This window comes from Fusarium phalaenopsidis, assembly GCF_050370095.1.
Source record: "Fusarium phalaenopsidis strain FUZ10S chromosome Unknown contig_32332, whole genome shotgun sequence".
NCBI lineage: Eukaryota > Fungi > Ascomycota > Sordariomycetes > Hypocreales > Nectriaceae > Fusarium > Fusarium phalaenopsidis.
The window spans coordinates 2,628,734-2,643,270 of NW_028145391.1; the positions used below are offsets into that span (position 1 = coordinate 2,628,734).

Sequence of the window (14,537 nt, forward strand, 5' to 3'; positions counted from 1 at the left end):
GGGATCTTGCAGAGGGCAAAAGCTTACATCGTATGAGGGCAGAGAGGGCAGCTAACAAGATGGATTCCAATATTTGACCCATTTGTCCTGGCTATTGTTGCACAACAGAGCAGTGCCTGTGGGTTCTCTCTTGAGCACACCCCCTTCCTCGGGACGCTTGGTCTCTTTCCTGGTGGATTAGGTAGGTTGAAGAAATGCAGCCGCAGCCGCAGCCGCACCAGCAGCAGGAGAGGAGCATCTGCAGCATCTGTATCCGTGGAAGCGTGGCTTTTGACGGAGGTTGGTGGTGTGGGGGAGGCTAGGAGACAGGACCCTTGTTGCTTGGAGGACAAGTCTGTACACCTTTTGAAGGACGAGTTGAGAAGGAGAACAATTACAAGCTGGAGAGAATGGATGAGCAGGAGAGAAATATTGAGGATAAGGTTGTGCGCGTTTTGAGACTGCTCTGAGATTAAGAAGAGAATGAATCAAGATCTAGATAGACGAGCATCTTGGCTCTCGGCTATACTTGCGGCTGAGGCTGAGAGCACCAACACCAGAACCAGAAACTTGGATCAAACCACGGATGCTGGTCGGTCCATCAATGACGATGTAGGAGGAGGTTTACATACGAATACGGCGCCGGCATCTCGACTCGGGAATCGGAGCTCCGCCGCTTGATGTTATGCTGCAGCCACCCGGTCCTGTGCATCCGACCCGGCCCAAGGGCGCAGGCAATGGGAAGCCGGGTCAGACACGGGTTTTGTTGCCTGCAGGAGTTGTGACGATGGTGACGGAGGTTTTTTTGAGTGAGATCAGCATGAGAGTGTGGAGACGAGACGGGAACGCGTGAAATAACGACATTTACACGGACAAACACGATCAGGCTGCGGATAATTGTGAGCGACTTTGTTACCGTCTAGGTCAGCTTTGCTTCTTTCCCGGTGCCACAGCTGCTACAGCACTGTACAGCATGTGCGTATGTGTGCGTGCGCGCGTGCGTATCATGTACGATGAAGACGCGCACGCGGGCGATTCGATGCTGTGCCGTACATGTGTGTGCGCGTGTGTGCGTGTGTGTCAGTGTGTGTCCCTGGATGCCCGTTTTGGGGAGTGGCACCGAGAGGCGGGCGGCTGGCCAAGGCACTTGACTGACTTGCAACAAGGGGAGAAGGAAAGGAACCAGCATCTTGGAAGACAAGGCAAAAGGAAAAAGAAAACAAAACAAACTGAAGCGAGCGCGTCAGATCCGGATCCTGTACGTCAATAGCCGGGCCCATGGTGACGATGATGATGCCTGGAAACCAACATAGATATGGAACCTCAGATACAGTGGGAACCAACGCCTTGTCCAAGGCGAAGAGGCGAGGTGGAGAGAAAAAGAAAAGAAGATGGTGATTGGCGTGTCATTGGTGTTGCGAGGCTTTCTCCAATTTGTGATCAATCACCAAGTCTAGGCTGGAAAAAGATCGTCAGGGCGACTAATAGTCCCTTCCGTCAAACCAGACCATCTCAGGTCAAGCCAAGCGAGGCGAAAAGAGGAGAGAAAACTTGAAGATTGTTGTTGCGATGGATGATATGTTGACAATTGCTTATCAACAACCGGTACGGTACTACTCGACAAGGCCCCCCCCTAGAACCCTCCCATGCCGGATGCCATTTTATCCCACCCAGTCAGGGAGAATCTGGCCAATCCGCCGGCCCAATTCGAAGCCATAAAAAAAAATCACAGCCGACATGCTCTGTGCTTGTGCTTCGGCACTCCAGGCCCTTTACCAAGTCTGGAACCTGAACCCTTGTTCGACGGGCATCCCACATCCATTGAGGATCTGGATCTGTGTAAGGACGCCGTAAGGAGGGGAAGAAAAAAAGAGAGGGAAAAAAAGAAAAAGAGGGTCCATCCAATATTTTCTTTTTTCTTCCCTCTGTGTTTTGCCTGTTGTTGGCTTTCCCCTCTTTCAAGTGTCTCGAGTCTCTCTGCTTGGTTCGTGCTCAAGACCCCCCCTGGTCTGTCCCATTGAAATTTTCCTCAACGGCGCAGGCCAACGAACAAGCTAAAACTGACTGACGGGAACCCGGGCTCGATTGCTCTGCTTACATTCCTAGAGCCTCTTGTGTCGCCTTTTGACTGCGTTGGCAGCTTCAAGGACCCTTGCCTGTCTCCATCTCGCATGAAACAAACGTGACCAATTTGACATGGACAAGAAGGGAAAAAAAAACCTTGGTCATAATTGATTGCCACGCAGCGGCCATCAACCACCGCGGCCGCCACTTGATTCTGCCCCCAAAAACGAGACCGAGATAGAGACAACACACACGCGCTACGGAGAGTAACAAACAAGCTCTTTATTGCATTTCTAATGCTTCAGAGCCTGCGCTAGCTAGCTTCCATTCCCTGTCCTGTCTGCACCTGCACCCGCTGCTTGGTGCCGCTAACGTTTCCCGCCGTCTCCGCCCAGGCCGCTGACGCCTCCCTCTCTTACCTACTCTCGCACCATCTCCCTCTCGCTCGCTTGTTACATACATGCAAAAATTCATCATTGCGCTTCTCTCTTTGGTCATGGGTCGCGCAGCCCAAGCTCCACGATAGGATCCAATTCCCATCCATCTCCGCCCCCCTCCCCGCAGAAAGCCACGCCGGTCCGCCGCACTACTGAACCAGGACACTACCACTCGCACCGCACACACACGCCGACGCCATACCGCGCTTGTTACAGGCGGTGGCAGAGGGGACAAAGAACTCAGGGCCCAAAGTGACCGGCTGAAGAGCTTCTCTGGGATTGATCAATCATCTTGGACTCGGTCGAGTCTAGTCCGGTCAAGCTCCCTCGCCTTGTCCAATTCATCCATCTCAATCTGTCATCCCCCTCGTTTCACACCTGCTCCAACTTTTCCAACCCCGAAACATTCAATTCGCATCCGACCTGTCCTCCGGCGGCTGCCTCGGCTCGCTGATCGTTTCCCGCCTGGTCTTGGACTTTGTGTTTCGTCTCTTTTGCTCTCATTCTCCTCTTTTCAAGCTCATTGTTGGTGCTTATCATTTCGCGACAAGGAAGGGGGGAAAAAGAGATAGAGGTACTAGCCTCCGGCCGGATAACCCGAGCTGCCGTTCCGCCTTCCGTCCCCGTCTCCGTTCCGTCCACTTCCCACCCCCTCGGGCTTCCTTCCTCCGCGCGTCGCCTCGTCCAAACCATCGCTTCAAGTGCCGCTCCGTCCATCGCCATCGCCGTCCCCTCACCAGCGTCTCACCTAGTGTCGCCCGCAGCCATCGGCTCCGTCCTCCGTCGCCCGGCGGGCCGTCACCATGCCTGCGCGCGGCCCTCCATCTCCGAGCTCCCAACCGGCCAAGCGACAGAGGCAGAACTCCCTTGACGATGGATCGCCGCGCAACGGTCAGCCGAGCCCCAACGATCGACAGCAAGCCGACGCCGCATCGTCCGCCGCCTCTGCTCCTGCCTCTGCTGCTGCCTCGGTAGCTGCCAAGCCAGGCCAGAGCAGCAACTTCCGCAACGTCAGCGCCTGTAATCGATGTCGCCTCCGCAAGAACCGTTGCGACCAGAAGCTCCCGAGCTGCGCGAGTTGCGCCAAAGCCGGGGTCGCCTGTGTCGGCTACGATCCCATCACCAAGAAGGAAATCCCACGCAGGTACGATAAGGAACTGGACGCGCGGCGGTGTGGGAGCGAGAGCCTCTGTGCCTCGCTCGACGTCGCGTGCTGGATATCATATTGCGCCGTCAATGTTGGGTGGTGGATGATTTGCTGACCTGTCGCGCAGTTATGTCTTTTATCTCGAGACGCGAGTCGAGCAACTCGAGAATCTGCTCTCGTCCAATAACATCGCATTTCCCCCAGCCGAAAACCTCGAGATATGCTCTCGCCCGGGCACCGACACCGCCAGCATCAACTCGACGACAGAGACGGGCTACTCGGGTCAGTCCGAGGCTGGCGATCGCACTATCAATAGGCCTCAAAGCCAGGCAGTTGAATCGCTGAAGCCCAAGAAGCCGGGTCAGGCCGGCTTTCTCAACATTGTCAGCCCCTCGAAACCCCGGTCTTTGGCCTCGGCGTCTGGCGTCTCGTTTGCCAGGGTCGTGTACGCTGCTGTGCAGTACTCTACCTCTGGCCAGACGGGTATGGGTGATCGACCAGGCTCACGTCAACCTACAGGAAATGGAGCTTCGCTGCGCGACTCCTTCTTTGGTCTTCACACACGGCCCACCATCAAGCCTGCCGCTTTCCCTCCCAAAGAAGTCGGCCTGCGGTTGGTGAGGCTCTACTTTGAGCATTCTAATCCTCAGATTCCAATCCTCCACCGAGGAGAGTTTATGCAGACTTTTGAGCGCGTCTATGCCACACAGGACCCCGGTCGCGGCTCACGCGAGCTGTATTTGCTGAATATGGTATTTGCTATCGGCTGCGGTGTCATAGTGGGCGAGCCCGTAAAGACAGAATCGTCGGGCGGTAGTACGGGCGCCGAGGCCAGGAGCCGGTGTGAGCCTGAAGAATACCATGCGAGCGCCATTGTTCACCTGGAATCGTGCCTGAGCAACAGCGGCGGGGGATTGGAGGTTTTGCAAGCCGTGCTTCTCCTAGCCAACTTTGCCCTCCTCCGCCCTGTTCCTCCTGGACTCTGGTGAGTGATGGATCAATGAACTGCTGAGAAAGAGGACTAACATGTGTCAGGTACATCATTGGCGTTGCTGTGCGACTCGCGGTTGACCTTGGCCTTCACTACGAAGACGACAGAGACGTGGAAGTGTCGATACCCGAGCCTACCGAGCCGGACCAGACTGAGGGTGCCGGGCCACGCGAGAATGGTGTTCAGGCTCGTGGAAGAAAGCTGTGGACGCGTGACATGAGACGACGTCTGTGGTGGTGCACGTACTCGCTTGATCGGCTGGTGAGCACATGCGTTGGAAGACCATTCGGCATTAGCGATCAGGTCATCACAACCGAGTTCCCCTCGCCGTTGGACGACGACTATATCACGCCGACGGGGCTCTTGGATCCACCATCAGACCAGATCCAGCCCAGCTACAAGCATGTCGCCCATCACTACTTCCGCTTGCGACTGTTGCAATCTGAGATCTTGCAGGTGTTGCAGTATAACCAGGCTCAGATCGCCAAGGCGGGCGTCTCAAACAAGCATCCTGATACGCATATGCACCTGCCGTCGCCTTTCCTGGTGCAGTTTGATTCGTTCCGGTCATGGCGCATCGACATAGACAGGAGGCTGTATCGGTGGAAGACGTCGGCACCCACGAGGCAGGAGACGGGCGTCATGTTCTCGACCGAATTCCTTGAGCTCAACTATTGGCAAGCCATCATTATGCTCTACCGCCAGAGCCTGAGCGTGCCCGCCATGTTCGAGGGCGAGTATAACTCGTCTAACGAGGTCAACAGTCCCACGGCCTACCAAGCCGAGCTACGCGAGGACGAGGATCGTATCTATCTCAAGGTTGCTGAGGCTGGCCAAAAGATTCTTCGTCTCTATCGACAGCTCCATCTCAGCGGTCTGGTCAGCTACACTTACCTCTCCACGCACCACCTCTTCATGGCAGGAATTTCGTACTTGTATGCCATCTGGCATTCACCAATTGTGCGAAGCCGCCTTGTAAGTTTACTTCTCCACACAGCAGAAAGAGCTGCTGGCTAACATGACATTAGACCATGGACGAGGTGGATTTCACCATCCTCGCGGCCAAGTCGGTCCTCACCGATATGATTGACAAGTGCCCGCCAGCTGAAACGTGCCGGGATGCCTTCGACCGGACAGCCAAGGCCACCATCAAGATGGCCAGTTCTACAGGAGGTTTCGGGTCCCCGACGACTCAACCTCGAAGACAGCGCTCGGCTTGGAATACGCCCCCTGACTCATCCAAGGGCTCGGCACAGGTCCGTCACCGGCACCAGAGCTCCGACCAGGCGTCTTATCAGTTCGACATGTCGCGGTCTGACTCGCTCTCGTCCCCGACACTGTCCGTGACGGGCGAGGTGAACGCGCAGCCGTCTCCTCCGATGGCGCGGACTGCTGAGGGGTACATGCTCAAGTCGCGTAATCGCCCAAGCCCTTCGGAGCTCAACCAGGAGGGATCGCCTGTGGAGTCGGGCATGGTACCATCACCTGGTGTTCCTAGGAGAGTAACGTCCCAGCCATCCACGGGTGGTGGATCGTATACTGGACAGCACCCACAGCAGCAGTTCAGCGGACCGGGACCGGTTGATTATCCCGACGCGCAGACGATGGAGTTCCTGCAGAACTTGGGTGCTTCGACCAACGGCGAGTTCGGCAGGATGGACCAGTCTCAGATCGACCTTGGCATGGGTATGAACTGGGAAGGACTCCATCACGACTTTAGTGAGACTCCCCAGATGAATCCCTTTGATACCTTCTTCTTTGGCGGGCCCCAAGGTGCCAACGGCAACGGGTCTAGCAACGATGGAGGCATGAATATGTGAGTAGTGAGTGATTGGTTACTGTTCTGTTTTTACTTTATCTATCTATCTATCTTTATTTGCCGGTGCTGGCGCGAGGGCTAGCTTGCAGACGTCAGGCAGTCTGTCAAGCGATGGGTGGCATTCTTGTCTATTTTTTTTTATATCTTAGTCTATACTTGCTCAGATCTGCATCAGAGGGCGAGGGCTCCGCCTCTGTTACTTGTTGTCATTGTCAGTCGAAGCGAGAAGTGGGAAAAAAAGTTGGGGGAGGTGGTTAGAGGACATGGTGCCTTTGGGCTGGCTGGTTGTATCTAGGCCATGATCTTTAAAGAGATGGGAGAAAAGGGGGAGAGGAGGACACACACAACATGAAAACAGCCATGTTGCGCCGTATCAAGGGACAGTTGAAAAGGCCGATTCGTCTGTATATATATAGCTTTCATGACGAGACCGTTCAGGGGGGTATCTATGGAAATGACTTGGGCCTCTGCTCCAAAGACTCGAGCCCATTCTGTCCTGTCGTCTGCTTCTTCTGGCATTCTCGTATTACTTGGCTTCATCCGTCCTCGATCGCCGTCACCACTCCTATTACCCCGTGCTCAAGAACTCTCCTCGTTATCCAACTTAACATTATCTATAATCAATCACTCCAGCGCTTTTCCCCCAAACGTTCATTGACGGAAAAGTCTCCGTCCATCAACCCTTTCTGTTTGTGCTGAATTCGTAAAGTCGTAACCGGAAGAAGAAAACGTGTTAAAAATCGCCGTAACAATCCCTCATCGATCCCGGCTATACCGCCTGCTCTCCCTCCTCGGCGAGTAGTCTCTTGGTGGGTAGTCTCTGTACCCATCATCCCTGTATGACTCTCGTCGGTACCGTTCCTGGCTGTATCGCTGGCTGTATGACCTCCTCGGCGGCGAGGGGCTGTGCTCCTCCTCGACGACGATCTCATTGTCCGATGATAAGCCCGACACGGCGGATTCTTGGGCGAAGCGCGGGTGTGGAGGCGCAGACGAGAGAGGAGAGGGGGTCAGAGATGGAGGCTCGACGATGATGCGCTCACGGGCCGGGGGGTCGACAATCACAGGCGATACCCTCCTCCGGCTCCTCTCGCGCGAACGCACAGTCGTAGCCTTTGACCGTGTCGTCCTCCGCGATCCATTGCTCCTTGGCCGTCGACTCTTCCTCCCCCTCTTGCTCTTAAAAGTGATGACACTCCGACTCGCAAAGGTCGATGAGTCGCCCCCAGTAACGCTGCTCATGGGCGCGCCAGACTCCTCGACCATGACAACGGGTCCCCGGTGCAGGATGACGTACACGAGCCATAGCAGAAGCAGGAACCCGGCGACGGAGCCGAGAACGATGCCCGCCACGACGCCCGGGTGAGGCGAGTTGTCAAGATTGCCATATGTCGACGGCACGGGGACAAACGACGTGCTGGACGGGTCGTTTTGCCGGACCGCGAGCCGGTTCCCGGAAGGTATCGTTCTCGAAGGCAGGACGGGCATTTTCAGCGATTCCCTCTCTTGAATGACTCTTTCTCTTTCTTGTCTCTTTGTCGTCGATGGATATCGTCGTTGTTGTTTGTTGTTTTGTTGATGTTTTGCGTCTACGACAGGAGCCGAAAGGACGCGCGCGCGCAGAGGGAAAGAAAGGCAGGTCGCAGAACGGGAGACCTACCCTTAGCGCATGGCAACCGGGTTGGCAAGGAGCGATCGAAGCAATTAAGCTAGCTTCCCCTTTCGATGGGGGTGATGATCGGCGAGCGAGCGACGAGGATGGGATGAGATGGAGGAAACAGAAATGGTAATTAAATGGACGGATGGGAGGAGCGAGGATGAGGCTGGTAATGCAGCAGTAGCATCGCTCGGAAACTACCGCAGAGGTCTCTCTCTTTATTAGATGCATCCCAGCCACACCATTTTTTGGTCGGCAATCTTAGCGAGACACGGGCAAGTAATTACATGACCTCTAACTTTGGTTTTGGCATTATTGTAACCTCTCCAAGAGAATTCAAAATGAATAAATGCTTTACCGCTACGCATCAGACCAATTTCTGCAGACTTCTATCCTATTTGAGCATCCGATACAGTCAACTCGGGTTCCGGTGGCCGCGCGGCATAAGAGTGGAGCATCTCGGCCCCGGCCCGGCCCCGTTGTCTCGCAAGTTGGAACGGCTTTCACATGTTCTCGCCCCTCAATCACTCAACAGTATATCCATAGTGAGGTACATATAATCTTGTCTAAATTTTGGACATAATCGTCTCTTTTTACTCGCTACAAATACCCCCTAGTCGCTCAAGATCTAACATACAATATCCCGCTCCCTAATACATTTACATCAAAGTCATCCAAGGCCGTCGTCGCATATCCAGAAATGCGCCCCCATACAGCCAATGCCCCATTGTTTAATATAGTACAAGAAAAGAGAAAGAAACGGGAATAAACTCTCCAAGTCAACTTTTCCAGAAACTGGTCCCAGTATCGTTCCGATTCGAAAAAGGAAATCTGCGGCAGGCGCTCCGTCGTGGTCATTAGATATGAAAGCAGACAAATAAAAGTCAAGAGAGTCAGAGACTTTATACTCTGATTCGTGGATTCGGGGGAAGTGGTGGCAGTGCACATGTAGGTGGTGGAGCTGGTGGAGGGCCTTCGCTCAGTTGAGGCATGCTTCGCCGGATGAACAAGCCCTTGCTGCCCGTATCTGTCCTCAGTTGCGGGTTGCTGGCGGATGCGGGGATCGGAGGAAGAGGCACCGTAGGCGGTGGTGCAGGCAGTGGCAGTGACTCGGGTGCCATGGGCGGAGGGAGATCGGCCGAGGCGCTATACTGAGATGCTCGATCCGACACTATAGACTGCATGCTCGCTCGCCTCTGGGAACGTGCCTTCGCTGACACCGAATCACTTCGGCCATCGCCATGCGTGTCCATTGAGGTACGGCATCTGACCATCTCGTCAGACCCAATTAGGGACGACCGAGATCGAGTTCTTTGAGGGGGTCCAGGTCGGACCGGTGTTGTAAAGTTGCGCAACATTGGATGAGGACTCTCAGATTTGCGCCATTGCCGCATCCCTGAAAATCTGCGTGAGCTGGCTGGCCGGTTAACCTCGACGATAGGTTCATCGACAGGCGCCAGGCTTGACCGTCGTGATGGCACATCATATGTGTTGGGAATCCGCGGCAGGGACATCAAATCATCATCGCCGGGGTCAAGCGGTTGGGTCTCGTCCCCATGACGAGTCACCGGCCGCTCGTGCACCTCCTCCATTGGTGAGGGTTGGTCAGCTACCATTGACAGCGGTCGCGCAATCGGCAGAGTGGTCGGCGGTGCTCTGCGACCCAACGATCGTGTCTGGTAATCAGTCATACCTGACTGCGTCATCATGCCAAATTCCTGCGCTGTACTCCTCACATACGAAAATCGTCTGTTTGACGTGTTAGGAACGCTGAAATTTGGTGTTGGTGCCTTGGAATGTTGCGGCGTGTTCAGATCGTGAATCAGCCCAGATCCGTACGTCGACTGCGGCCGCACATTTGCTGGTCCACCGCGAAGCTCGACGAAGGGGCCCAATACTTGCATCGATTGCCTTCGGTCGAGGATCGCTGCAGCGTTTGGTCGTGGCCTTGCCTCCGGCTGGCTAGCTGCTTCTTGCACCTGAGGCTTCTCTTCAAGATTCGTAGGGAAGGTGTCCACAATCGGTGACGGCTCTGGGGACGATCCAGTGGATGTCACAACTGTCCGCTGTCCAGAGGATATAAAGGAAAGGCGGTTCGAGCTATCTCGTAGGTTATCCAGCTGCCTGCCATCCTGTGATACGAAGCTGTTGGTGGTTGAAATGTCGTCCAAGGACTGGTCAACGGCTGTATCAGGTTCGGCAGTGGTAGTAGCCGAGTCATCGGCATCGCTCGCTCTCCTCCATTGAGATCCTTGGGTGCTCTGGCTCATGACGCGCGACAGTCGATCTGGATCCCTCACCACCAGCGTTCGTTGGCTGGGCTGCTCTCGTAGGGGCACAAATTCATCCTCAGCTTTGGGCTTCCCCGTCTCGGTAAGCGTCCGCTTGCCTCCCAGGTTCTCAATCTCACGGCGCAGTGTCGCAATCCAGCCTTCCATATCCTCAGCAGTCTCGAAAATCATCAGAAAGTTGGACGCTTGTCGCCGTTCTGTAACCCGGAGGTTCCAACGTGAGAAGAGTGATCGTGAGGAGTCAGTAGTCAGCGTGCCGTCGGATTCCGTAACTGAAGAAACCTGTATCACCCAATGACGACCAGGAATCACGTCGCTGGCAAAAGCCGCCGAGTTTTTTCCAAGATGGAGAACCTTCTCGGGCAATCGGTCAAAGGGCCCTTCTGCTGAATACTGTAATAGATAGCCCGATGTTACCAGGACGTAGATCTTGTTCGTCCATTCAAACTTAGGAGCGGGGCCAGAAGTGTTGCGTCGGTGCTTCTTCTTGACCTTGCCCTTCTCAATAGTGCCTGTTTCCATGTCAATTGCCGCAGGCAAGTCCTCGCGGGATGCATTAACTCTGCGCTCATGCATGCGCAGAATGACTTCTGGGGCCAATGACGTAGCGGGCAATGTCATGTGCTTGATAGCTTGAGGAAATGCTTTGAAAAGTGGTGGAGGATGCCATGTTGCAATTGGTCCTCGCGCGGGTTTCACTGGCCCTTGAACCCTGACGGCACCAACGGATTTCTGGAGAGTAGATGGGGTCTGATGATGAGCGTCGAGTATAGTGGATAATGGGCGCGGGCTTCGTGGTGTTGTGGGAGAATGATCAGACACAACAGCTGACTGGCCATTGGAAAAGGTGCTCATATCGGTAACGGACGTGTGACTCCCGATCGATGTGGGCGTTTCTGGGATTGCCAACTCTTTTGGTGCTTTGGATCGACTAAACAGACTCCTCAATCCCAACCTAGACTCCCTCTTGTTGACCTTTTCTGGCTTCAAGGGAACCCGGTTTTCTTCTGCTGCCATAACGTCGATGTCCGGTGGGCGGCTCCTTCGCGACGGTGTATGATGGCTCTGGAGCGCTTCCAAGGTGCCGCTATGGGCCATGAGGGAATCTCTGTAAGGCATGGTTGCGAAGCCGACAGCGGATGCTTAGGATGGTGGAGGGTTTGCGAGGGGATGCCCCCAAGGGGACAGCCGAGCGGCGGGCGTCGTCGTGGAAGATATCTGTCGCGCAGGACAGAGCGGCACGAATCGGCTACCTTGCTGCCCGGGTGCAGGCGACGAACAATACTGGTGTGACGACAAGTTGAGGATAATACTGCGAGCACCTCGGTTGGGAATATGCGCGGGACGATGTCTTCGTGCGCCCAAGTGTGTGACAGGCGGGAAGCGGGAGCGGGAGATGGCGAGGATAATGGGGATTGATGGATTGGAATGTGGGCTCCCGTCTCGGATCTGGTGGATCGCAACTTGATATCAAAAAGTTCCGTCGCAAGATGGCGCCGGCATCAACTTGCAAGAGGCTCGGCTGTTTCTTCTTACCAAGAATGGAAAGTAAAGGTAGTGAGGAATAACAAGAAGAGAGGAAGAGAGCGACCCAAGTTGACAAGACAAGAGAATGTGAAGCCTACTTGGCCGTAAAGAATGAGCAAGCGAGCAAAGTAAACACGCCGGAAAGAGGGCGCGTATTCAGACAGAGTGCAGCAAGGTAATATAAGATGTTTGGATTGGAAAGGAGAAGAAGTCAGCGAGACGCGGGAGGGGGCGGGAGGAGGCCCGTTGTATTGGATGGAGGAAACGGCTCCCAGTACGGAGAAGGTGGGTGGTGTGGTGCCGGGTCGTGATGTAGTGAGTACATCGACTACGTATCGGGGAAGGTGCAGGGCCTACTTACACTTACCTTACGGGGATGGGCATGGGGATGGGGACCTCCAGAAGGAAGGAAGCCCACCCAACGTGCCCGCCAACTTCACCTCAGGCACGGAAGACAGGAGCGACGGGATGCAAGGGAGGGTTAACTAGGAAGGGACTTGAATTCTCTTCTTATCAGGACTCCTCTTTAACAAGAACAGCACAGCAACATCCTCTCCTCGACATCAAATCCTCCCTCGAGTCATCAACTCGACTCCCTCGCCACGGCGCTTCCAGAGGGAACAACAGTGTCCAAGGTGACATTGCGCTACACCCTCCTTCTACTGGACGATGAAGTACCTACTCTTTTCGTTCGCTCCTCAAAAAGACAGAGCGTCAAGGCACTGCACCACCCAGTCAAAGTCACAACAGCACGGGATCCGCTGGGTCAAGAATCCCTGCACTGCCAGAGATGGTTGGAAGAACAAGCCTCACGCAGGTACGGGGTACATGTGAAAAGAAACACGCACAGGGCGCCCACAAAGCCCACCCACACGGGGCATCCCACTGGAGTGAGCGACGCGGCCAGAACATGGGGCCTCGCCTGGTGGAACCTGATCTTGATGACCAAGAACAGCTAAATTCGAGCGCCCAGCGAGGCGAGCGACGACCCAGCAGCAGAGGGATGAGGGAACAGACAGGGGTGACCCCCTGCAACCTGCAAAACGGCTGCCAGGGACCGAACCATACCTAGCCAGCCCGGCGAACGGGGTGCTAACCAGTGGAGACGTTTTGGCAGCCCGGGAGTCGCTCCTCTCAAGGACACCTTTCTAGCCCGAGACAGAGCCACTGAGTTCGTACAACTGTATTGTACCATTGTCCGAACATGGGCTGATGAGGCTGGAGCTACTACGTAGGGCGAATCTCCTCCCTCCCTCATCATAGTGGCCGGCTCTTTGAGGGCCCAGGAGCCTGGAACACATGGGGAAGAGACCAGCCCCCAGCTGCTCCAGCAGAGTCTGAGCCTTGTCAATTGGGCCAACAAGTTTCACGGCAAACATGGACGCGAGCCCGACGCAGATGACGATGTTCATACGTGTGCCGCACAGCGAAAAATTCAGGACACGCAATATCGACGAAAAGGAACGGACGCGACGGTTTTGTACGGCCCAGTAATTGGCTGAGACAAGGCACACGGCTTAAAACGACACGACACGATACGACGCCAGACGGCACACTGGATCGATTTTTAAAGAGTTTACTTGCGCACGGCACCTGGACGGGTTGGAGGAACTCTGTCCTCTCCCAAACGGGCTGAGCCTCGCCGTCGGCTCAAAGTGCCACGGCCTTCGAGGAACCAACCTAGCCTCTCGGGGGCCAGGGGTAAGCAAGCCGTCTTCACCTCCCTAGCCCAAACCCTTGAGCCATGGCCAGGGTTGAGCGGGAGTTTTTCAACTTGTGACAAGTCTAGCATCTATTAATCCCAGCTTCTTCCTAGCATCTCGGCTTCGAATCCCCCATGTCACCCCCACTCCAGGAATGGAAATCCTTGCAGCTCACCCTTCACAGCGAATAGCAAGGAAAACCGCTGTGTCGCAGGCTGCACGCGCGTTTCGGAGGCTGTGGTGGTAACGGTGGCTCTAGTCACGATCTTTCGATTTTCCAAGCCGATCCTTTTGTCTCCCGTGCCAAAATGATTTGGCCTACTTGTCGACCCTCATCTTCCAACCCAAGGTTCGGCATCCCGCAGGGCATCACGCGCATGCGAGATCCTCCGAGACGGCTGCGCAGCAACTCTTTCTGAGAGTATCGCCGAAGCCAGACTTCACAAACGCCCATCACGGAAGCACAACCTGCGGTCCGGGCTCAATCGCTGCCAGACCAGTGTCTCGCAAGCACGGGAGCCGGTGTTAGTACTGGGAACGTGCCAAAGCCAACCTTGCAACCCTTACCCTTCTGCTGTCATTTTTTGCTAGCCTCAGCAGTCAATCGGTAATACAAGGGTCACGGAAAGGGTCTTGGCCGCTGCGCTGACAAGCCTCATCAAGCTGAGAAGCCAGAATAACAGGGCTTTTGTTTCGGGATCGGCGCGGAAACCGCACAAAACGAGCGATTCCATTCTCGCTCTCAACCTCAGTTGGTCATTCAGAGGAAACGTGTGACAGGGGCCGGATTTGTATCCTCGAGCCTGCATCTGCCGCAGCGCCAACAGCGAATACTCTCCAACATCAGGGGCTATTTTTCCACTCGCCTTATTACCCTCTCATCTTACACCATTTAGCGAACACGATTTGCTGCCCATCTCCA

The 14,537-nt window shown here is 55.1% G+C and overlaps 3 protein-coding genes across 3 annotated transcripts; 1 reads left to right on the forward strand and 2 right to left on the reverse strand.

The window, feature by feature from the left end:
* Nucleotides 1-3,283: 3,283 nt before the first annotated feature.
* LRP88_13803 (transcription factor domain-containing protein) lies at nucleotides 3,284-6,438 on the forward strand (the record flags this gene model as incomplete). The annotated part of the gene is made up of 4 exons (XM_083250159.1): nucleotides 3,284-3,624; nucleotides 3,755-4,612; nucleotides 4,663-5,593; nucleotides 5,647-6,438. 4 exons carry the CDS (start codon nucleotides 3,284-3,286, stop codon nucleotides 6,436-6,438), a joined length of 2,922 nt encoding a protein of 973 aa, XP_083094493.1.
* A 755-nt stretch (nucleotides 6,439-7,193) lies between these two features.
* LRP88_13804 (uncharacterized protein) lies at nucleotides 7,194-7,925 on the reverse strand (the record flags this gene model as incomplete). Its single annotated transcript, XM_083250160.1, has 1 exon — nucleotides 7,194-7,925. The coding sequence occupies one exon, from the start codon at nucleotides 7,923-7,925 to the stop codon at nucleotides 7,194-7,196; it is 732 nt and encodes a 243-aa protein (XP_083094494.1).
* A 1,071-nt stretch (nucleotides 7,926-8,996) lies between these two features.
* Nucleotides 8,997-11,504, reverse strand: LRP88_13805 (uncharacterized protein; the record flags this gene model as incomplete). Its single annotated transcript, XM_083250161.1, has 1 exon — nucleotides 8,997-11,504. The coding sequence occupies one exon, from the start codon at nucleotides 11,502-11,504 to the stop codon at nucleotides 8,997-8,999; it is 2,508 nt and encodes an 835-aa protein (XP_083094495.1).
* Between the last annotated feature and the right edge of the window lie 3,033 nt (nucleotides 11,505-14,537).